This window comes from Tetranychus urticae, chromosome 1, assembly GCF_039701765.1.
Source record: "Tetranychus urticae isolate SD_2017Ah chromosome 1, NJAU_TeUrti_SD_1.0, whole genome shotgun sequence".
NCBI classification, from domain to species: domain Eukaryota; kingdom Metazoa; phylum Arthropoda; class Arachnida; order Trombidiformes; family Tetranychidae; genus Tetranychus; species Tetranychus urticae.
In genome coordinates, this window is record NC_142958.1 from 9658621 (window position 1) to 9682311 (window position 23691).

At 33.3% G+C, this 23691-nt stretch overlaps 3 protein-coding genes and 1 long non-coding RNA gene across 12 annotated transcripts; 1 reads left to right on the plus strand and 3 right to left on the minus strand.

The window, feature by feature from the left end:
- Positions 1–107: 107 nt before the first annotated feature.
- LOC107370072 (protein NDRG3) lies at positions 108–5822 on the minus strand. Of its 6 annotated transcripts, XM_089270325.1 has the most exons (5): positions 5276–5822; positions 3960–4018; positions 3329–3668; positions 1252–2093; positions 108–1147 (listed from the first exon to the last, which is right to left on the minus strand). In XM_089270325.1, the coding sequence occupies exons 3-5, from the start codon at positions 3579–3581 to the stop codon at positions 1133–1135; spliced, it is 1110 nt and encodes a 369-aa protein (XP_089126451.1). In that variant the 5' UTR covers positions 3582–3668; positions 3960–4018; positions 5276–5822; the 3' UTR covers positions 108–1132. The 6 variants fall into 6 exon arrangements, with proteins under 6 accessions (XP_089126451.1, XP_089126452.1, XP_089126449.1 ...); XM_089270326.1 differs by lacking the exon at positions 3960–4018; XM_089270323.1 differs by having other exon boundaries at positions 108–2093.
- LOC107370046 (notch-regulated ankyrin repeat-containing protein B-like) lies at positions 5346–5705 on the minus strand. Its single transcript, XM_025162454.2, has one exon. It carries the CDS (start codon positions 5703–5705, stop codon positions 5346–5348), a length of 360 nt encoding a protein of 119 aa, XP_025018222.2.
- On the plus strand, positions 5773–9178 carry LOC149094536 (uncharacterized). 2 transcript variants are annotated; one of them, XR_016201050.1, is made up of 5 exons: positions 5773–5915; positions 5975–6065; positions 6421–6519; positions 7327–7688; positions 7767–9178. It is a non-coding gene; the product is annotated as an uncharacterized LOC149094536 (long non-coding RNA). The 2 variants fall into 2 exon arrangements; XR_016201049.1 differs by having other exon boundaries at positions 7850–9178.
- A 1204-nt stretch (positions 9179–10382) lies between these two features.
- LOC149094537 (uncharacterized) lies at positions 10383–14462 on the minus strand. 3 transcript variants are annotated; one of them, XM_089270329.1, is made up of 4 exons: positions 11967–14462; positions 11798–11872; positions 11617–11701; positions 10383–11085 (listed from the first exon to the last, which is right to left on the minus strand). In XM_089270329.1, the coding sequence occupies exon 1, from the start codon at positions 14306–14308 to the stop codon at positions 13019–13021; it is 1290 nt and encodes a 429-aa protein (XP_089126455.1). In that variant the 5' UTR covers positions 14309–14462; the 3' UTR covers positions 10383–11085; positions 11617–11701; positions 11798–11872; positions 11967–13018. The 3 variants fall into 3 exon arrangements, with proteins under 3 accessions (XP_089126455.1, XP_089126456.1, XP_089126454.1); XM_089270330.1 differs by having other exon boundaries at positions 10383–11082; positions 11798–14462; XM_089270328.1 differs by having other exon boundaries at positions 11798–14462.
- Between the last annotated feature and the right edge of the window lie 9229 nt (positions 14463–23691).

The window sequence follows — 23691 nt, forward strand, 5'->3', positions numbered from 1 at the left end:
GAATATATTGGAAGATTCATCTACGTCTCTCACTTTGTTCAATGGATTTCCCTTTTTCACTGAGAAAAACAATGGCGATGCAAGAGAAAGAAAAAAATTTACAACGATTTTCTTGAAAACTTGTTTTATTACCTCATGAATTATCTTGAAAAGCAAATCCAAATTCATGATGGTGATATTAATCTTTAACCATGATAAAACATTCTGCAAAAAGTATCACTTTTTGATAATCCACTTGTTTGCTTTGCTTTCAGTGTTTCCCATTCACTATGCGAATCTTTTGTATTTTCATCGGGATGGGTTGAGACCAGAATAAATCGACACAGTTGTACAAAATTTTATGCATAAGTTTGAGGCGTAATTGCTTTTGTTCATTATATTTAGCTTTTATTTTCCCATTAGTTGTTTGTTTCACTCGGCTTGGGTTTTATTCCACAGGTACAAATGTTTTCAGACTTAAATATATTTTTGTTCATCAGGTACAAAAAATTTCCAGGAAGATATCTTGACTAATATTTCTTAGTCAATAGAGATGGTTTCTTGAAGATATGATCATGTGTTTTTGGTGTCATGATGAAGTTTCTTTTTAACCAAGCCGCAAAGCTTTTTAAAACAAAAGGTTTATAGTTGACCGTAAGATTGGTGAGATGAGAGGGAAAGATGTCAGGATTGGTATTTGGGAAAGGATTAGGGAAGCACATTTTGTAAGGAATGATGAGAAAGATGATAAAATTAATTAGCGAGAGAGATAGAGGATAAAGTGCAATAGAAATGCCATTGGTGCAAGTTTTTTTTGATGAGTTGATAGGAAGGTACAGAATTGTTTAAATGCATAAAAAATTGGCTGATTGGTACTTTAATTTTGTTCCTATTCACCGAATGAATGAAGTTGATTTTGGTTCCAAAGTTGAATACAAGTGAGCTCCACTTTGATGTGTTGGTTTGATGAACAAATGGGGTGACAGGTATTTAGGGTGACATTTGATGAATATGATGAAGAATCACAAGGATGACGATTATGTAAAGATGATAAAAATGAAGTTAGAGATCGAAGCATACTTTGTTGCCATTTTGGTTCAAATTCACGTTGCATACGGACATCGACAGGATAAAAAGGGGCACCAAATACGATTCAAGGTGATGATGACTGTGACGGGGAAAGCAAAAAATAGGGTTACCAAAAATTGTTTACTTTAATGTTAATAACAAATTTATTCAGCACTGAGCAATAGGATTCTCAACAATATGCACCTCTCCAGAATGACGACCGTTAATCGGTTGATCCAGTTGATTGAAGGAGTTTTTTCTGGACGACGAATTGCTGTCCCTTCCATCTGAATTGAGACTCATTTTACGTAGAGATGAACGACGTCTTTCAAATAATGTTAAAGCATATCCTAACCCCTGAATGAACAGTCTCAGTGCTTCAGCCACCTTTCCAGGTTGCTCTTCCAGTGCCATACCACTATCAGATAGCTTCATCCAGGTTGAATTTTCTGGATTCAATCGAGAGTTCATGGCAACTGTATCATCAACATGGGGCGACAAATTAGCACATAATAAGAGAACTGAGCATCTAAAGTTTTTCTCTTTATCTCCTCGAACAATACCCAAATCGGTGCGGCGAATGTAAGAATCAAGAAAGAGAGAAAGATTCCTAGGGTTAATGGATTGACCAGAGAAATATTTACGGTAAACTTCAATCAGATCTCTATTGCGATCTTCAGTGATTCGTCCAAAATGGTACCAAAGAAGATAGTCTTGAACAGATTGTGGAAATGTAGTTCCAGCAACCAAAGTTGCACTATTCAGATAATAAATATTCATCTTCTGGTAAATGTATTCAGACCAGGATGATTGAGAAGCTGAACTATTTACAAGGAAAAGACCGTCAACATAACTAGGATTTCTCAAGGCGAATCGGGATAAAATGTTAGCTCCAGCACCGACACCGAAACCAATGAAATTTTTGATTCCATAAAATTTGCAAACAGCTTCTATCTGTTCAGCCAATTGATCCATAGTTGGGTAAATAAACGATTCAGGCAGAGGAGCAGCATTTTCTTCCTGTCCAGGAGCATTGATATGAATCACTAAGAATGGGAAACAGTTAGGAAGAGGAAAGTGGAAGAGAAAAAAAGGAAACATCAAGTTTCATTCAATATTAATCTAAAAATTTATCCCCAGACTGAATTTCATAATTCAATTACATTGAAGCTAACGTTCAACAGCATAAATAATTTAATTTTTGTCTTCTATTCTCATTGTTGGATTTACTTTTTTTAATATTTCCTGTTGTTTCAAAACGCTTTTTTAACCTAATATGACATTACTGAATTTCAGCTAATAAGATTACATTGATCATCATGACAGGCCGACAAAATGTTGGAGACTAGGAGATGATTAAATTATCTTTTTAACTAGGTTAAATAGATGATATTGGCAATCGATTGAACACATGAGGAAAATAATGATTGTTTTTTGTCACCAGATTTTTCTCAATTACCTAGTCTAGGAAATTTAATTGATCGATCAGTTTAGCTTTGTATGTGACAATAATAATTAACAAAGAAACGTAAAATTGACAATTAGCTAACCAGACAGGCCTTATTAGCTAAAGATACAAACAATACTCAGCAAGTTAATGTGAAACTCAACAAAGACGCAATAATGTTTATTGGTATGATTACTCGATATATTATCAATTATGAGAAATATGAATAAAAATCTGTCTACAGTTTGATTGTACTTAAGCAATAAAATTCTTGAGAAACCGCTATTCACCAGTAATTACCTACTTTCTACCTGAAAGCAATAAATTTGTTTTAAAAACTAAAGACAGGTTGTTTTACTATAATTGAAAACAACAATAATTTTTTACGTAAAATTTAATGCTTCATCATGATCCTTCCCTATCATATTATGTCAAACTGAGTAAAATCAATTATAACTGAAAACACTAACAGGAGAAGGTGGTCTTTGATAGTAATATTGACACTAATTTGATTTACTGATGACAAGCGGTAATGTATTTCAATGTAATGAGTAAGCCAACTGAAAGTTACAAATTTTAGCTCTAGAGAACAAAATAACAAAATTCAGAATTCACAACCTAAAAGATGGAATATTTTTGTGATGAAAATGATAAACACTTTCCGCAAAGACTTTCAGATTTCCTATCGGATAATACTGCATACAAAATTAAAATCACACACTGCAACTATTAAAAAAGGCTAACTCGGGTGGCTCAGATAAAAATTAAGTCAAGGTAGATTTTGAGGCAATAACTATTAAAAGGTAATGTTGGTTTGGTTGGCAAGAAACTTACAGGTAAAACTTTGCAAGAGCAGCCTCATATCCATGTAATTAAAGAAAGCTTGGAAATTGGAGACATGGTTTAATCCAATATCGTGGTAAGTCAAGATAACTGGTTTATTCTGTTTTTGATCGGCTCCTTGCTTGGCAACCAAAATGGTTCCATAATGAGTCTCAATTTGATCCAAGGTGTAACTATCATCATCAGAAGCCAAACTTCGAATCAAAGGTGATGTAGCTTGAACATTTAACAATTCAATGTCCATCTTAAAGTGTCAACAGAGTTTAATATTCGATGAACCAACAAATTTTAAATTTATTTCTCACCAGACCAACTAATAAAGGTGAAAAAACTGTAAAAAGAAGAGAAAATAGAAAGCTATTAGGCTACAGTTGACATGGCAAGGGTTAAGTTTATGTTGGGTTTGTTTCCCACAGTATGATTTGTATCTCATGAGTAGTCAGAAGATGAGAAAAAAACTTGGATTTCAACCAGACTATGAGACTAAATCAATATCAAATCAAGAAAGACAAGAATATGCGGAGTAATTAAAAATAAAAAATCAACAATAAGCAAAGGAAATAAACAATAAAACAAGGAGAAGCAAGGTGAAGATCTAAACAGCAAAGACAATGAGACTTACCAAAAAAAGTAGCAAGGAAAAGCTGATCAGTGACACCAGGAATAAAAATGTGGTAAAATCTGGTGATGATTTTGATGAAATTGATGATGAATGGATATAATTATGATAATTGGAGTGACATGAAAAAAATAGACAACAAATAAGTATTTATAAAAAAAAGTACAGCAAAATATAGCAATTAATAAAATTAAACAACTGCGAAAAATAAACTGACAAGAAAACCAAGATCACTCAGTTAACAGACAGAGACACTCTCAAAGAAGCACTCTCTAATTCAAATAAAGAAGAGAAGAAAGAGAAAGAGACAGAGATAGAGACAGGAGACTAGGAGGAGAAAAAGCAAGAGAAAAAGATGCAAAAGAAGAAAGAGAAAAAGAAAGAGATCCTGTTGTTACATCGATGAATTTTTTGCTAAGAGGAATATTTTTCTAATAAAGAATAAATATTTATGGGAAAACCGGTTATTATGCATTTCTTTCAATGTTATACTTTCTGTTATTTAGTACAATTAGAAGCCTAACCCATGACCTTTTACTTGTCGATCCTTTTCTTATAAAAACTTATATTCTCACAAGAAAAAGAGAGAGAGAGAGACTTATTTTGTTCCTTTCTCATCCTTTTCTATTTCTTGTCTTCCTAAATTCCTCTTCTTTTCTCCTAGTCTTAACAGGTCTCACTGTTTTCTTCCGTTTTTTTTCTCGGCCCATTTTGAAGCCTTTTTCAACTGTGAAAGAAAGTGGACAATAATTTGCCCAAGGCGATGAACATTTAATGGTCAAGCCTAAAATAAGGCACAAAAATGAGGATAAAGGCGGACAAAAGAAGTAGAAAGTAGCCTAGGAATTTCGGTAGAATGTACTGTGATTGAATATTGATTGAAAACCAGAACAACAGTTGAATGCAATATCTGACCAGATCAGTAGTTTATAAACTATGTTACTGGTTCATCGATAAGATTATTCATCCATAATTAGCTGATTAAAACTTACAAGTAGATTGTCAATATGAGGATAAAAAAATATGAATGAGAGTTGAGACTTAATCTCAGGAAAACGTAAAATCTTAAGATCTTGGGTATGATTTTGCTTCAACAGTTTCCTTGTTACTATCATCTATCTGATTTTCAATTAAATACCATGGCAACTGTTTAATCAGTGATCAAAATTGGGTAATCGATTAGGTGGTGTTAATTTAAAAAGTAGAAAAGAAACTGACATAGATTGTAATTAGTTTGAATAAATCATCTCAAGTATTGTTCAGTTGATTTTCAAGTAAAAGTTTCACTTTTTCTCTCAATGGTCGTTGACTTGACTTACCTTGTTTGATCATTTGGATTATCGCTTTTCCTCTATCTCCCTCTCTATATCTCAATGAGATTAAAATTGCTTAATTGTTACTGTTGCACTGTTCCACATTATTGGCTTTCCACAAATGTTGTTTACAAGTTATAAGATACGTTAAAGATTCATGAAGTCCATAAAAAGCTGCTAGATGAATTGGATGCCAACCATCTTTATTGGATAAATCTGGATTAGCTCCATTATTAACTAATTGCTGGCACCATCTTACATCTCGTCCAAGTAATAAACAATGGTGAAGAGCTGTTTGACCATTAATGAAAACATTAAGATCAGGTTTGGTACTTAATAATAACAGTAGTTCATCATAGTCACCCTTTTTGATGACGGATAACAATTTTCTAGCATTATTTTGATCACAGTTAACTTTTTCACTTTTCACTTTCATATTGACGTATTGTAAGTACATAAAGTTAAACGATGTTGTTGGGACCGAACCGGCTTTAACACCAGGTCTTAACAAAAACAAGTCAAGTTTACAGCACAAAGTTTTAACTTCAAGTCCGACTTCTCGTTTGAAAAAACTGTTTTTCAAAAAGTAACATCGACTGACTTTGAGTGAGAAAGTGAGCTGCAGCGCCATCAAACGGACCAATTGGTAACCTTTGCCCAAAATTAATAAAAATCTCTTGACCATTTTGGTATTTTTAACTATAGTTTGGTATTTCCATTAAATTATCAATCAGGATATTTCAACCATCGATCATTGGAATTCAGATATCTTCCTTTTTCATCATTTTCCAATTCTGTAAGTCTCAATCTAACTTCTTAATCTACTCTTTTACCTCCAACCTTAAGGTTTGAGTTGAAAAAGCTAATCTTATGTCGACTAGAATCTTAACAAAAAGATTCAAGATGACTAAATGCTGTTATAACGAAAATATGTTTACCGTTTTAAATCATCACAAATAATCTTGAAAATCTATCTAATCAGCTATGCTAATGCATTTCTCAAAGTATACTTAACTATCCTTAAAATTTGAATGCAGATTTTGAACTCTTAGCCTTGGCGGTTAAAATCTTTTGGGTCTTTGTCTTACCTAAAAATGTTGCTAACCATTTCTAAATATTCAATCTTTTGTTTCTTGCTTGATTGATCATAGTTCACCGAAAGGTTGGCAATGGAAGACCCTTTTGTCATCGATAATAATTTCAACCTTGCTTCAAACTCAACTACATCAAACAGTTCATTTTAACAATAGGTGAGATCAATATTTTAGTCTTAACTTGAATTTTTTCAGACGCAAGTCTATCACTAAAAATAACTGAAATGGCCAAGATTTTTTAAATTCAAATAATTGCTTTGTTTTTGCTCTAACATCTTGATTAATATCTTGAAAAATTGTTGAACGAAACAAAGGATTTTACAAGACAAAATCAAAATTGGGTTTAGGTTTGATTGGAAATTATTATCAAAAAAAGTCTAGAATAGCATCAATTTGCTGCAATTTTTTCCCATCAACTCTTCAAATTTTGTTAAATTGCTGGTTAATTGATCAACTAGATTCCCATGGTTTGGTACTAATTTTGCCAATGATGCCAATCCATTTGCAAAAATATTGGGAAAATCAGTATAATTGCAATTTGTTTACCATTTTCAAGTTGAATAAGCAAAAACACTTTTCATACTTCATTCCAATGGGAATTTCTAGATTTATATTTGTTCAGCAATCAGTTAATCACAATGTTTGTACCATTTTCAGCATAAAAAGAGTCGTAAATAACGTCTACGCTTCTGTAGACTGAATTATAAATTGTTTAGACTGAAAACAAGTTAAATATTGAGATTTAGATGAATTTATCCGCCAGAAATGAAGCTTGGATCATTGAGTACTTTTCACCTCAATTGATTTATTTTGCTTATTTCCAATAACTTTACACCAAGCTTCATTAATAATGATTAAAAATCGTTTGTTTTATTTCAACAATCCCGGCCTTTAGTGATACCTTTGATTAATGTTTACTTTATTAACGTGAAACTAATATTGCTTTATTGGTATCAAATTCAGGTTAATTTGGAGATTTATTGGACTTTCATTTTCAATTAACCGTATTTTCCAATCAACATCCACCCAATCAATCCAATCAGACCAACATTGAAAGGGAAAGACTCTAACCTGGCTGTTTACACTGTTGAAGGATTCAAGTTTCAAGTTTAATGGTTAATGGAGGCACAGCTGATTCCAATTAGATACTTGATCTTTAATTGTTTAATCTCACAGTTGAAGCAAATGAATAATACTTGCCAATGTTTACTTTGGACTAATTAAATTGCTGTTTATCGTTCCTGTTGGCTTATTAACCAACAATCAATATGATGGCCTAAACGATGGAGTAAAAAATGAACTTAACCTTAACTCGCCGGGAAAAGGTAAAGAAAAGGTTACCCATGACCTTTACCTTCTCAATCTTTTCTTATAATAAAAAAAAGTTATATCTTTTCTCACAGGAAAAAAAAGAGAAAGAGAGAGACTTTTTTTCCTTTCTCATCATCCTTTTAAGCTATTCTTTACCATCATCTAACCTCAACAGGTCACTCTGTCTTCTTCCGTTTACCGATTTATTTTGAGCATTTTTGGTCATTGGAACAAAAAAAGGTTGGTCAACTGTGGACAAAAAATGGTCAAATCTGGAGAAGCGTTGAAAATGGTAGAGTCAAAGAGCGATGGAAACATGTAGTGAAAGAGTGGAGCTGATTAGAGGATTTGATATTTACAAGTGCATTGGATCAGTTGGTCATCAAGGGATCATTAAATTGTGCTGATGATCGCATTGAACAAGTGTTTGCAAGTCGAAACAAGTGACTGTTGAAATTTTTTCATCTTTTTAAATCAATCATATTTGACTCTATGGGATGAATAGTCATGAATCCCACGATTATATTTGTTAGATCACTTAAAATCATGTGAGAAGAGATGAAGATGATAGGGAAGGAGGAATAGGTGGAGGATGAGAGTAAGTGTAAGAGAAAGAGAAAAAGAAAGAGCCAAGAGAGCGACGGAAGATGAGGATAAAGATGAAGATGACGATAGAGAAAGCAAAGGAATGAGAGCGTGAGAAAAGCGCATAACCAGCAATTTAAAAACGAGAGTAGCGCTTTTATCAAATATTGGTCAAGTTATGTGTGCTGTTGGGTGTATCACATCATAAAGATTCACCTATGAACCTCACCTAAGTAGGTTTCACTTGTTCACTGTCAACTCACATTAACATACAATTTTGGCTAAACTCGACGACCCAAAGGACCATGAGAAGGATAGCAAACCATTAAACTCGAAGTTGAAAGGATCAACAGACACAATTGCCGTGCATCTTTACAACCCTGAGGACATCATATATGGACAGAGGTCAATGTTCATCTTGAATAACCCAGAGAAGAGTCTCACAGAATTTCATTTCATTTCATTTTCCTGTGTGATAGATTCCAAGTATTTCCATGCGAACTCATCTCTGTTTGATTCACTTAAGACTTTCTGTGGTCAAGGATAAATTAAAGACATTATTAGTGTGTTGTCATTTTAACTGAGATTCAATTGAAACTCCCTTCCCACCAAATTCATTATAATCATCATCATCATCATCATCATCATCATCGTCTTCTCTTCTCTTCTTGCTCTTCATCTCATTCCCGTGGCTATTTACGCTTCCCAGACTTTGATAATGTTCACATGAAGCATAATTTTTTCTTTCACACCAATCAAAATAATCATTTTTTCACTCTTATTAATAATCATAATCATAATAATCAATTCACACTTTAATGAGAAGTTCATTCCATAAGATCTTTAACGTTGGTAAATTTAATTGTATGGATTTGTCTTATTAAAGTTGCAATAAAAGTCACTTGTTTGAGCATTTTAATAAGGATTTGTCAATGATTATTTTGTATCAACCAAACTGATATTGTTCATTTTGTTAATTCGTGAATTTGATCTTTTTATAGTTACATATTAGATAAGCCATTTGAGCTTTGAATAAACAAGAGTCGTATTACAATTTTGCATCTACATTATTATTCACTCAAGATTAACATTTCAACTGAATGCAAATAAAATTGGGAAATATGCATTTTCATGAAAATAATTATTTTGATATTCAACAAATTCCTATCTGTCAAATGTGTGTTCATGTCAAATTGCGTTGACAGTGCAAATGCTAATTGAATAAGGAGAAAATACTTTTCATTTGTTTTAATTATGCATTAATTTTCACCAGATTATCCACTCAGATTCATGTTTTATATGAATTTTTTCTATTCATTTATTATTCTCACGAGAATCCGTTAATCTCTTTCCCTTTCTTCCTTTTCATCCTCATCATCATCCACATCATCATCGTCTTCATCTCTCCTTCTCTCTCCTCTCCTCTCACCCATCGGTCCGTGAAGTTATATCCGTGTTCACTATTATTACTGTTATTGTATTACTAACAAGTCTTTACATACTCTAATAAAAATATCAATAAATATACTCATAAAAAACAGGTAAAAATGTTAATCAACCAATACACAAAACATGATAATTTTCACTTGTCTTCATTTTTGTTCAGGTTTCTTCTTAACCTTAAATCCTTTTATAATCTCCTTAACTATTATGTATTAGTATAGCAAATAAGCTAAAACAATTGAAAATTATGATATAATACTAAATATCATCTAATCTTACCCCTATTAAATCGGTTGATGGATTGATTCTGCGAGTAGTCTTCTCAGTATATTAGCAATTAAAACAATCATGAGAATCTACATGATCATTACTAGACTTTGAATATTTAACAAAATTGTTTGTGGTTGTGACAAGATTGGCTCTCACACTCATCTATTTATCCAAGCGTAACCCAAACAATATTAAAGTATTAATAGAAGGATCGATGAGAGACTAATCAGGGTTAACAATCACATTAAGTACAATTACAGTTGAGAAATTAAACCTTCTTTGATTCTCATAAACGTCTAGCCAATTCTTGGAGATTAATTTGTGAATTATTTTCCACGTTTCTGTTTGATAATTTGCAATTATATAATTTTCATGAACGATAGTGAACCAACTAATTGTACTTCTGAGAATCAAGAGTGTAAAAAGTATAACTTTATAGCAATACAATTATACAATCAACAAGATTTTAGTTGCTTGTACAAAGTCAAAACTAAAATTGTCCCATAAGAACAGTGAATATGTTTTCTCATGAGATTTCTCTGAATTGCTTTTCAACTTATTTTCATGGGTTGATTACATTTGTGCAACAATGGTCCACCAATGTCATTACCATTGTTAAATCTATCACTAATTAAATAATAGAAACAAGTTCTCACAGAAGTCGCCAACAGTTGACTTATTTATATTCAATTATAAAATATAAATTTATAAATGTTTCTAATTAAATAATGTTATCCAAATACAGGCGGACTTGACTTTATGGTTGTTCCAGGAGCAGCTTTTGGACCTGATTGCTCTAGATTAGGACATGGTTCAGGATATTATGATCATTACTTTGCTCGATATAAGCTAAGCCTCCATATCTTTGGTATGTGTGTATGGGCAGGCGTTTGATGCAAAAATAACAAATAAAAGATGCAATTCCAATGGGTAATCAGATGAATCGACCATTTTTTCCCAGCAGCAAGTTGTCCTTTGAATTCAGTTTCTCATTGATTTCATTTCTTGCTCTGTCCAATGGCTCTTGATTTCACCAATGCCAAGTCTAATTTGACCCTCAGACTTCATTCAGATTTGAATCGCTTAAGTAATCCACCTTCAATCTTGATTCTGCTGATAAAGATACAAAATTAATTTAAAAGTTAATGCATAACAGTTAGACATTTGATGAGGTTTTGCATTTTGAAGTGAAACAGTGAAATGAAAGTTGTGAGAAGAGGTTTCAGTTTCCTGCCAAAAGAGATGCAGCAAAGTTTCGATATTGTGGCAATAAGTTTTTACAAATACTGGTTACAAGTTATTTAATTAATCTGATTCTCAGAAAAGCTACAAGTTCTATGGGAAAAAAATTCACTTCAAGATGCAGCAAAAAAACCTTGTGAATTTGATGGCAAGCAAAGGAGGTGTAGTAAGAGATGAAGGCAAAAAAGAAAGAATAAGATGATGATGAGAAATAAGAAGACGAATATGAAGAGGAAAAATAGAGAAAAGAAAGCAGAGGGCGAAGAAAAGAGAAGGAGAAGAAGAAGAAGAAGAAGAAGAAGAAGAAGAAGAAGAAGAAGAAGAAGAAGAAGAAGATGGTGATGAGAATAGACGAGGGTGAGAAGGCATAAGAAGGTTGAGAGGGAGGCGCGGCACACTCACATAGTTTTATTGAATGGGATAGGCGAACGGCCAAGGCGGTTGGTTCAGCGGTATACTATTGCTGCACGTTGCGTTCCGTTGATATCTATGAGAAGATGGAAAAGAAAGAAAAGAAAGTCAGGTTGAAGGGAAACATTTTCACTGACAATAATGCTAAATATAAAGATTGCCTTTGACTTACCTCGGCCTTTCAGAAGAGTAGGAGAAAGAGTAATAGTATTTTGTTTGGTGTTGCTGCTGCTGTTGGCCAAATTTCCTGTGAGACATGGAACTCGATTACCATCTCACAATCAAAAGTAACTTTACTTGGGAGTAATTTGCATCCGATTCTCATGTACATTTTCACTTACCCTTGTTATTAGAATCACACACAATTTAAATTCACTCAACACTTCAATTTACACGTTTATAGTATCAGGCCTGAGCATTATTTTTCTGCCTTTTCCTTGTTTCACTCACTGTTTGTTTGTTTTCCAATATTTGGATAAATTTCACTTCAACTTGGACCACTTTTGTTCATTTAATTCACATAATAATTATCATTGTCATCAACAATTTAAACAAATTTAGGGCTAAGATGCATAAATGAAAACCATTGCACCAACAGACAAGTCTGTTTAACTGCTGATGCAAAGCCTATTGTTTAGCTTGAAAGACAAATAATGTTGCCATCTTTGGTAAAATTAGTGTCATCAATGTGATATATGTTTAACTTAATATTGCAATGAGAAATTCAACAATTAAAAATTATAAACAAAGCACTAACTAAATAAACGGATAATAAATTATCTTTGTTTAAACTCCTTTATCGAACCCTTTAAGGCGCAAAAATGGGTCAATATTGAGTGACCACTGATCCAAAAGTATGAAGCAGTTTAAATCATCAATGAGCTGGTTTGCTTAAATAGCAATTTTTATAATCGAGACTTTTTGGCTAGCCTGTTTAGTTGCTGAAACAAGAACTTTCTTGATCCTTGGTTCATTCAACAAGGCTATTTATTATGCCTGTCCCAGTGACCTGTTGCCTCCTAACTACTTCACATGTTCCTTCTGACTTCAACTGACCCTTATGGTCAAGCAATTCTATGCTCAAGTAATTTTCCAGCCCTTCCCAGACTATTCTAATTAGTTGATTCTGCGATTTATTTACTGCAATTTACAACATTGTATTGCATTGCTTAGTGTTTTTTGGTTCAATATTTTCGTTTACTTAACCAAAATTTTTTTATTATTATGTAACAATCATTCAATTTTGTTTTATCGTGATTTATAACATTTGAAGTCTATTAATTGTAACTAATTAAATTGTGTTGTTGGTTAAAGTGATTAATTAAAATTAATTATAATGATTAGTTGATTAAATGCTTAATTAACATTAAACAACCATCAATGCAAATATCTTTCACATTATTGACATGATCGATCGCAATGAGTTTGGTCTATCACGAAGAAAATAGATGTAAGTTGGTGTTAGAACTTTGATCTGAGGTTTTGGTGGATCCAGTTTGCCTTTTAATAGCATAATAATGTACTCTAAAAAGTCAATGAACGATATTCCCAACCAAATACCAAAGCAAGAAGCGACAAAACAAAAGTACTCAATCTTATCCATTTTTGGTACATAAATATAAGTAAATTCAACCTCGGATGGTCGCCGAACCACAATTCGAGTTAAATTGGAGAGATCAGTCTGTTTTTGCACCGAAACCAAAGTTGTTGTATACCAAAGGTTTAAACATTGATTTGGACAAATGTCTTTCTGGGCACATTCGTCCTTCTTTTCCCTGCCATAATCACACTGATCATCAGGGGAAATAAAGTAAAAGTTTCCCCAAGTATCGGCTGGAACTGATGCAGGCCAAACCCCACATCGTTCCCTTGCATTGTCTTTGAGACACTTGAAGATACAACCCGTTCTCCCGTAAAGCTCATTGTCATAAGTTTCACAGCCAGTTCGGTATGGAGGCGGTAAAAGCTTGGTTATGAGCTTAGACGAAGAAAGGACCAACGCTGCAGTTGAGTTTGTATGAAAGGTGAAGGTATCAGCATCGCTCACCAAGAGTACCTCAATGGGATTGTGGACAAAAATCGAGACGGAATTGTTTTGATCCGAAATTAAATCAACGGTGAAAAAGTCTTTAGCATTGGCGTAGTGAACAACAAATGGTTCGGTTGTTGCATTGCGAAAAAAATAGGTGAAACATTTGCGTAAGTTGATTCCTTCGGTAAAGTGAATTGTTACCAAAACGGGAGAATAATTTTCACACTCGAAACCCTTTTCAGGATCAAGTTTGGGCAATTCGTAAGTGTTGTTTGGAACCGTACAGTTTATCTTCACTTTGGATGTTGGCAGTTGATACAAAATGTGAAATGGTATTGAAGCTAAACTGGAAGGGATCGACTCTGGTGGGGAGTAAAATTTTGACAACACTTTTTTATCGTAAAGTATATGAAGACAGACACTTATTGCTGGCATTGAAAGTCTTGATGGAACAGTAATGTTGATATCGACTCGAGTTGTGTATTCAAAATAAATCTTAGAAACGGACACAATTTGCCAGATTACACCTGAGCTGCACAAGATCCAACTCGACACTCGAAGGATGGTTAATGGACGCAACCAACTGGGCACAATTAAACCAGGTGAACCAGGAGTTATATTAATATTTTCAGGTCTTTTATTTGCTCCCATTATTCAATAACACAACATTGCTTCTGTTCAAAAGATCAACAATTTAATCAACAATTTTGTTTCATTTCGGGTTACATTTAAACAACGATTCAACACTTAGGTTGGTCAACGAAGTGTTTAGACTAATTGTTGCACCAGAAATACATTCAATTGTAGAGATTGATTTTTTATGGGAAAAACATGTAAAAGCAAAAGGAAGATTCGCTTTCATTGCAAACACTTTGATATTTTTAAATATTATTTTTCTCATTTTTATTACATTTGTTATTCATTATTGCGAACCCAACTGCGAACCTTTTGATTGATTTTTCAATTCATTGTGATGAACCTGCAAGTGAATAGCATTCAATCGATACACTGATTTAAAGAAACAAAACATCTTTTAATATTTTATCCAAGATGTTCCACTTATTCAGCGATTGCAGTAAATTGTAGTTTTACTCAGAAATGAAAAATTCAAATTCTGATCATAATTTTACTAATTATATTTAGGCTTCTGATTGGTGAAATTTTCAATGGAACTCTTTGAATTTTCTAAGATTTGGGAATTGTGTGAATGATATTTCAAGAAATTGGTTTGTTTACAGTTTAAGTTTATAATGAATTTTATTGATCAAGAATTATTTCAAGGGTTGAATGTTTACAATAGACAGTTGTTTAGGATCAATACATAATTTGTTTGCTTGATGTTTGTGTTATTTTACAATGGACATTAAATTTTGAGCGCTTTTACAGGTGAAAAAATGATACAACGTTAATTTTAATTGCATACATCTTATGTGAAAATATTCATTATTTAACCATTTTCAGAGAGTCATAAATAAGCTGGAAAAATATTTTCCCTGATAATTTTTCCCATTCAACTAATTGGTAAACAAAATAGTCATAATTATTCCCATTTTAACGTTAATGTTCATCTTGAATAACCCAGAGAAGAGTCTCACAGAATTTCATTTCATTTCATTTTCCTGTGTGATAGATTCCAAGTATTTCCATGCGAACTCATCTCTGTTTGATTCACTTAAGACTTTCTGTGGTCAAGGATAAATTAAAGACATTATTAGTGTGTTGTCATTTTAACTGAGATTCAATTGAAACTCCCTTCCCACCAAATTCATTATAATCATCATCGTCTTCTTGCTTCTTTCTGGTTGGACCTGTTACCTGGATTTAAGTGGTTTTTTTGTTAAAAAAACATATTTAATTGAATTCCTAAATAAAGGCCTTGATCTAACAGGATGTCTTGGACACCTGTAATCATATTCAGGACTTGATTAAAAGGACTTGTATGAATTTCGATGATTTTTGTTCGTCTATGCTGGCAGTTTCAATGTACTTGTCGACAATATTTGTTTTCTTGGAGTCACTACTCCTTTTTTTAAAAAAAAATTAGACATCAACCTTGTACACTAAAATTTAACTCATTTAATTTCTCTCGGTTTTGCCCATTAACCATAAAAGCTGGCTTCACGGGCTTCACCTAGCTAATTTAATAAAGCTCTTATTCAGCTTATTTATTTCCTCAAATAGATAAATTGATCAAAAACTTTGCATTCTTATTAAATCATAAGATCTCGTCTGACTTCCTTTCTTTCTACATCCTATGACGTAAATACAATTCACACCACATGCGCCTTCACAATAAGAAACTTATCTTCATTCATCTCAATCTTACTTCAATTAGTAACCCTAAACCATCTATATTAATTTTCTTTATAAAAATGGATTCGTTTGATCATTCTTTTATTGAAAAATGTTTAAATTTTCTTGAGTCTACAACAAATATAACTCAAGATGGTAAACTACGTATTAATCTGCTTACTTTGTGCAAGAAGGAAGAAATGGTTCAATACCAAAAATTCGTACAAGAACTTCAAAAACCCACTTCCACCATTAAAATAAGTGATTCAACCAGAAACCATATCCTGTCAATGGCCAAAAAACTAAGATTGGAATCAGTGATCACAGACGAAAGTCAATTACAAGCTCAAAATAGTAATAAACGTAAAGTTACAACTTCACAAACATTTATACCCTCAGTTGGAAATGTGAACCAAGCTGAACCTCAAACGCAACCAGTGGTTAAAAGACCTAGAAGAAACAATAAGAATTCAAACAAAGGTTCGAATGAACCCCAAGTTTGTTCTTTAACTTCCCTACCATCATCGCTTGTACAAGAAAATGAATCATCGAATAGTCAACAATTATTCTCGGACCATTCTTCATCAACTTCTCAACCGGAAAAAAATCAAACAGACCAACCCACCTACTATGAACTACCACAAACTTTACCAACAAACCCCAACCAACTGTTTCAGATCGATACTCAGGGTAGCTTCCTACAAACAACAAATCAGAATATCTCTTTTCAATTGATTCAAACACCTCATGGTTCGCTTTATTCAAATGAAGTATTACCATCTGATAAAGATGAAACAGATACAGCCCTACAACATCTTTTTTCAGTAATTCAGGACGATAATGAAAATCATACCTCTCAAGAAACTGAAACCTCGTCTGGTTTTTCTGAAATCCCAGTTGAACCTTCTGATAATAATACGGTGGACAATGCAGAGCCTGAAAGACCTGATCGTCAATTTATTCTGTTGTACTCACCAAACAGAAAACCCCAATATACTGGTCCTAAACCTAGTCACGCAAAATTTTCTAATAATGAGATGGCGTTGGTTTCACGAACTCAAACCTCATCCTCTGCAACAAATAAACAATACTCCTCAAATCGCTCTCTTTACAATATTGAAAAATCAGTCAATATTAAGAAATTTGCTGAAGCAAGGCGAAGCAATCATATACATTTATGGACACCTAGAACTAATGTTGGTTTTGCTGTTCATATAACAGGTGAAGCCTACTCGAGTGGTATAATAAACGCCATAGTTCAACGATCAAAATTTGATTATGCCCCATTCAAACACATCAGTGAACAAGAGAAACATGCTTTAGTTGTACTTAACTCAGAAGACAAACAAGCACATCTTATCGAAGAATGTACCTCATTGAATTTGATAGCCACATGTGCAACTTACAGATTCCCAATTATAAAACTTTGGCTTTATAACAAAAATGTTGGAGGTGATTTTCAAAATGCAGTTGCTGAAATGAAGCGCTTGAATTTCAAGAAATTTTTAAATGCAACATTTACACTTTGGAAAGAATATACCCCTTTTAACTCAGCTTTTACACTGGTCTACATTCAAGTCGCACCTGTTATACGTTCCTACCTTTCGGAAGAAATGAATGGATATGTATGGTATAATAACAGACAAAATGAAGTCAGTGATCATTTCAATTTTCGAAGATGCTATATTTGCGGATCTGTAAGACATAGACGTTCTCAATGTTCAAACAAACAACCGACCTGTATGAAATGCTCTGGTCCCCACAATTTATCAAGGTGCAAAACGAATTTGTTGAAGTGTCCGACTTGCAAATTAAATCATGTAGCTTTCTCAATTCAGTGTGAGCCGGTACGTGAGGCAATAGCAAGAGAAATGGACTCAATTGACTATACGTATAATGATATATTGGCAGGCAGAGCATTCTAAATTTTGTAAAACTTTCATTGGTAATACTATGATTAACCCTAAAAGTGGGCTTCACCATCTTATTTTTTCCCACGGGCATTTATAAGAACACCCTCTCACCAGATTCCACTCATTCTTTCATTTGTTAAATTTAAGTTGATCAAGATGGATGATCTCTATCAACAACTTAATAACTTTAAAGAAGTACCCAAACACCAACTTGAAGCAACCCTTACCTTATTGAATACTATTAAAAATAAAACAGCCATCGAAATTATCTCAACTAGAGGTATCACCTCAACTGAACTTCGTAAACTATTGCTAATCACCAGCATTTATCTACAACAAGATGAACAATTTCTAACTACCTTAAGTAATCTTATTGAAGCGTCTAAGTATCTGAATGCTGCCACAAAAACCGCTTTGGAATTAAAAAATGAAACGGATAAGGACCTGCCAGAAATACAAATTGTCTTGGATGTTTACTCGAATGATTGGACTCCACCACCACAAATTAAAAGATACATAATCCACAGTACGAATATACCAAACAAAAAACGTCAACAATTCATTCTCAAATGTGGTCTTGTAGACACAACCATTAACAACATTTTCTCGATCAAAGAAAACTTCATTACCACTCATATTGTCGGATGGTACAACCTTATTCAAAAAGAGACATATGAATCGTCTAAAATCTTGAAATTTCAATCTTTGAGGAATACTGAAGATGGCCCTGAAGTTTGGCGTTTCAAAGAAATTACCAAACTAGAAGGAAAATTTTTTATATTCATTAAAGACGAATCAAACTACAAGAAATGGAAAAATGAAAAGTTTTTATATAAACTGAATAATCAAAATATTGTATTTACTTCTCAAGCAAAATGTAAGTTATGCTCAACTTGTATGTACGCGTATACCACATATCATACAAAGGCTGACTGTGACAAGTACCTCAACAAATAAACACACATTAACTTAATATTCAACGGATAACTTTATTTAAACATATTTAATTCTGATTACACCTAAATAGCGGCTTCACCAAACAAAATGTTAACAAAGTTATCTTTTAAAGCTCCTTGCTCAGTACAATTCTGGAGTTTGTGGGACAATTACCCATTCATAATTGAAATCAATGTTCATGGCCAATTCAGCAACTCGCATTTGTAATGATGGACATTTTCGTGAATATGTTATATGATCCATATTGATGCTCTGTGGACATGTTGCACATTTTCTTAATCCAGGAAGGTTAGCGAATGGACATTCCTCATCATCATGAAAACCCATACATTCCAAACACTTGAAAACAGAGTCGCATTTATCGGATTTATGCTTCAAGGAATGACAAATCTCACAATTTACCAATCCAAGTTGATCATAAAAAACAGAAGCCTTGTCGAAATAACGGACGATTCCCTCTTGATTAAGCAAACGCTCTCGATTGACATTGCTAATGGTCAAAGTTACTCTCTTGGTATGGTTGTGAGATGGATCCACACTTATAACTTGAGTGGACGGTTCATCCACAAGCTCATTAGAATAGATTAGCAGATTGCGAAGATCATCCAAATCCTCGTAAGCATCACCATCCAATTCCAAAAAAGTATAAATCCGAGCACCACGATAAACAGGTTCAAAAATGGTCCAATCTGGATAGATTTTTCGGACTTTACCCATAACAAATTCCTTTTGATCCTGCTTATACAAACCGATAACGGTACAATCTCTATCATGTCTGACATACTGAATAGTCTGCCGAACATTACTTATTGACAAATAAACTGGCCGAAGTAAACCTGTCATATCGAGAAGGGAATCATGCGTTCCATCGGAACGATTATAAATCTTGAATTCAATACGTTTACCAAAACCTCGAAGGCAAATCCACTCGTTACGTGCAGCTTGAAGCTCACGTTGAATACTATTAAAAGACATAATTAAAATAGGACAAATTTTCAACTAATTTAATAAAAACTTTCAAGAGAAAAATAAGCTTTAACCACAAGTAAACTCTAAGAAAGCCTTTGTTTTTTTGATCCACGCATGAATCTTTTCTTAATTTCAACGGTTTTTAGCTAACCGCTTTGTTAGCAATAAGTTCATAATAAATGACGCCTGAATAACTTGTTACTGTTAAAAGAGACATTCCGCAGAAGCTTATCCATTAACTATAATTGTTAGCTTCACGGATAAGCTTATTGAAATGTAATATGATCCTCTATCAAATTACTTTTCTTAACAACTATTGTTTAACATAAACATGAAAATAACTTTAACTTATCAGATCAAAGGTTTGAAAACAAAGTTTTACTTCTTTATTTTTGAAATCTTTTAAACATGTTAATACATAGGATTTTTTCGTATTACATCAGGATTGATTTTAGGCACATATTTCATATACTTCATTGGAAGATACATATGCAAAGAACAAGGAGTAGGTTTTCTGAAAATACGATCATCTACTCGATAGACAATACCATTATTAAGTTCTACATAATCATATGTAGTTCTGAAATGGAGAAAGGTATGAGCACCCATATCAATGTCACCTTCAACATAAGGGTGATAAAAGACCCCATAATCTTTTCCAGCTTTACTCTTGTAACAAGTGATAACAACTGAACTTGCCAAATGGAAAAACTTAGACTCTTTTCCCTCATGAATACAAGTTATAAATTCAGGAATACTTTTATATCTTTCACTCTCCTCGTTTTTGATACCAAAACATAGAACCTCTGGCAAGTTTTGAATACTAGCGCTAAAAATCTGTCGTGTAAGTCCTAGACATTTCAATCCATTCTTACTATGAGCATATCTTAAGGATTGCTCCTGAGCTAAAGTTTGAGGATTACGAAGCAAAGACTCGAAATCTATTGTTGGGGGACACTCAATCAAAGGAAACTGAGATTCACCAGAATAAGGTCCACCGGTGCATTCACTACAAGTGAATCGATATTTCATCTCCATGAAAAACTTCGGAACAAAAGTTCCATTCTCACTGGAAATTTTACGCACGATATGACAATAAGCTGACCTCTCATCTCCTCCAGGAATGGCATATCTACGACTGCAATATGTTGAAAGAACTGAACACAAACCCTTGATAAGGGATCGATCAAGTTTTAAATCATCTGTGGGTAGCTGGTAATGAGAAGGGACATCTGATATTTCCTCATACTCTTTATCTTTGAGTCTAAATTTCAAAAAGTAATCAACATTCAGTAACTGTAAGAAACCTTTTTCAGATACTTTATGGAAATCCTTGTATAACTTGAAAAGAGTGGAAGTCCAGTAATATGGATCCTCAGGATCTCGTCGCAATTTGATATTTTCTTGATGCAACCCAAGATGACAAAATCTCTTAAAATCAAACATCGAATTGAATAAACAACTGATGAAAGGTGGACAAAACATTAGCGGTACCAGAGCTGAAATTAGATAACATTGACCACGTAAATTTGGATATCCGATCAGATTCTTTGGCTGCAAAAGTAAAGGAAAGCTTAATACATTTTTACATAATACATGATGGAATATATTTTACTCACCATGATAAAGATACCCTTAAATTTCTTGATCTTTTGTATTAATCGATAACAACTAGTGTCGCTAGCAATTTCAAGGCTGGATCCTGCACCATAGCAGCCGTCATTAACACCATCAATAGTCATACTGGTACGAATAATGAAATATGGTTTATAATCGACATGAAATTGTTGATATTCCCTTTTTAGACTGTCCAGCCAGTTAGAATCGTATGACAAGTACATCAAACTGAAAGCAAAAGTATAACCACCAGTATCCTCAATTACCTCATATTCCGGATACTTGATCTTCTTAGAAACCAAAGTATTATTCAAAACAAGTGCTGGAAAACCAGGAACTTTTTCAACCTGTAAAAACAAGAAAATTCAACATAAGTTAAAGCCACAATTAAAAACAACAGACTTACACTTGGTGGTTTAATGGTGGCCATATCTCCAAACAAATTAAAAGTTATCGACTTATTATAAACAATTGAAATAAACGGTTAAAATATATATAAGTATATGAACTTTATAAAACATGAAACACGACTAACTGAACAGCTAGACGCATGATCCTAAAACCACATGATTACGTCTAAAAGTGATTTCACCATGTGGTTCGAACCTTCAAACTGTTAAACTGTTAAACTGTTAACTTCAAAATGTTATTTTATACAATTAATGTGGCTAAAAAACAAGAATTAACAGAAAGAGCTTTTAACCTTGTGCAAAACAGAGTTGGTATGTGCATCGCGATTTGTGAAACCAATGAACACATGTCCATCCGGAACAAAAACTTTTCCTCCTCAATTAAAAAGGACCTGGTAGCGTTAACTTTTAGTGATGATATTATTTTTCAAAGGATTACTGTGAAAGCCGGTAACATGATTGCAGCTAAAGTTTACAATATGCTTATTATTTGTATTTATATGAAACATTTTTGCCCTACGGATAGACAAGTAAGAGCGAGACAATTTATGGAGATGAATCGCCTACTCACCTCGTATAATTCATTACAAATCGTTATGATGGGTGATATGAATGCTACTCATTCAAGCTGGTCAAATCCGAGACTTTCCTTAAGGAAGCTTGAACTAACTGATAAAAGTGGCATACTGTTATACAACATAATCAAAAAATACAAGCTCAAGGTCTTAAACGATAAGAAAATTCCTACCCTGGAAAAAACAGGAATTACCCTGGATCTTATCATAACCTCACAACGAACTAAATGTAAATGGACAAGGATAATCAAATTTGCAGGCTCGGATCATCATGCGGTGTTTACATGCATTAAAGAGGAAATCATACACAATAAAAGCCTTAAAAGAATTCTGAAAATCAATAATTGGTGTCTAAAAGTAAATTGGTCACTTCAACCAATCAAAGAAACATGGTCAAAACATGATCCAATAATTGAATTGGTACATCGTATCAAACACTTTCCAGAAGAGCATGGACAATGGATGAATGGCCACACACGCAAAAGGAAAAAGCAACGAAGACACAGAAATCGAAATGAGAGTTTGTATGACTTACTAAAAGTAACAAGAGACTCAAAAAAGCTTTGGTATCTTATAAATAAATATCTAAGGCTCACAAAATCTTCTATCCAATGGAATAACCCGGTAACTTTGGCCTCAAAACAAAAATGGTTGGAAAACTTCTCATCAAATAAACCAACATACAATGACAGACCGAGTAATGTACCAGGATCATTATCGCGTTTAGAAAAACAAGAAATAAGAAGTTTTACGAAATGGGGTTCGAGTTTAGATGCAGATGCTTTCACTAAATTAACATGGACAAAGTTTTTTGAGAAAAACAAAGAAACAGTAATACAAGCCATTGATACTGTATTTCATTTTTCTCACATTCCCCAAATACTTACAACTCTTGGATGTGGTTTCGTTTTAAAGGCAGATGGTGAAACTCTTAGAATGGTAAAAACGCCCTGTTATTTGATGAAACTCATCGACTACACACTTAAAAACAGATTACTGGAAAAAATTGATTCATTAGTAGATTCAAGATATCAATTCGCTTATCTTCCAGGAACAGACAGAACAGATTTTTTATATGACTTCTTCAAATCAGTTCAATGGGATAAACGCTTCATTATCATGAAATTAGATATCACGAAAGCATTTGACACTGTGGATATAACAAATGCTATGATTAAACTTTCTCTCAATTTAGATTGCTCAACATTTCATTTACTGTCCTCAATGCTACGGGAAAGATGGCTCATTTACAATAATGAGAAGACAAACTTGTACATGAAAGAAACCCTTGGTGTACCTCA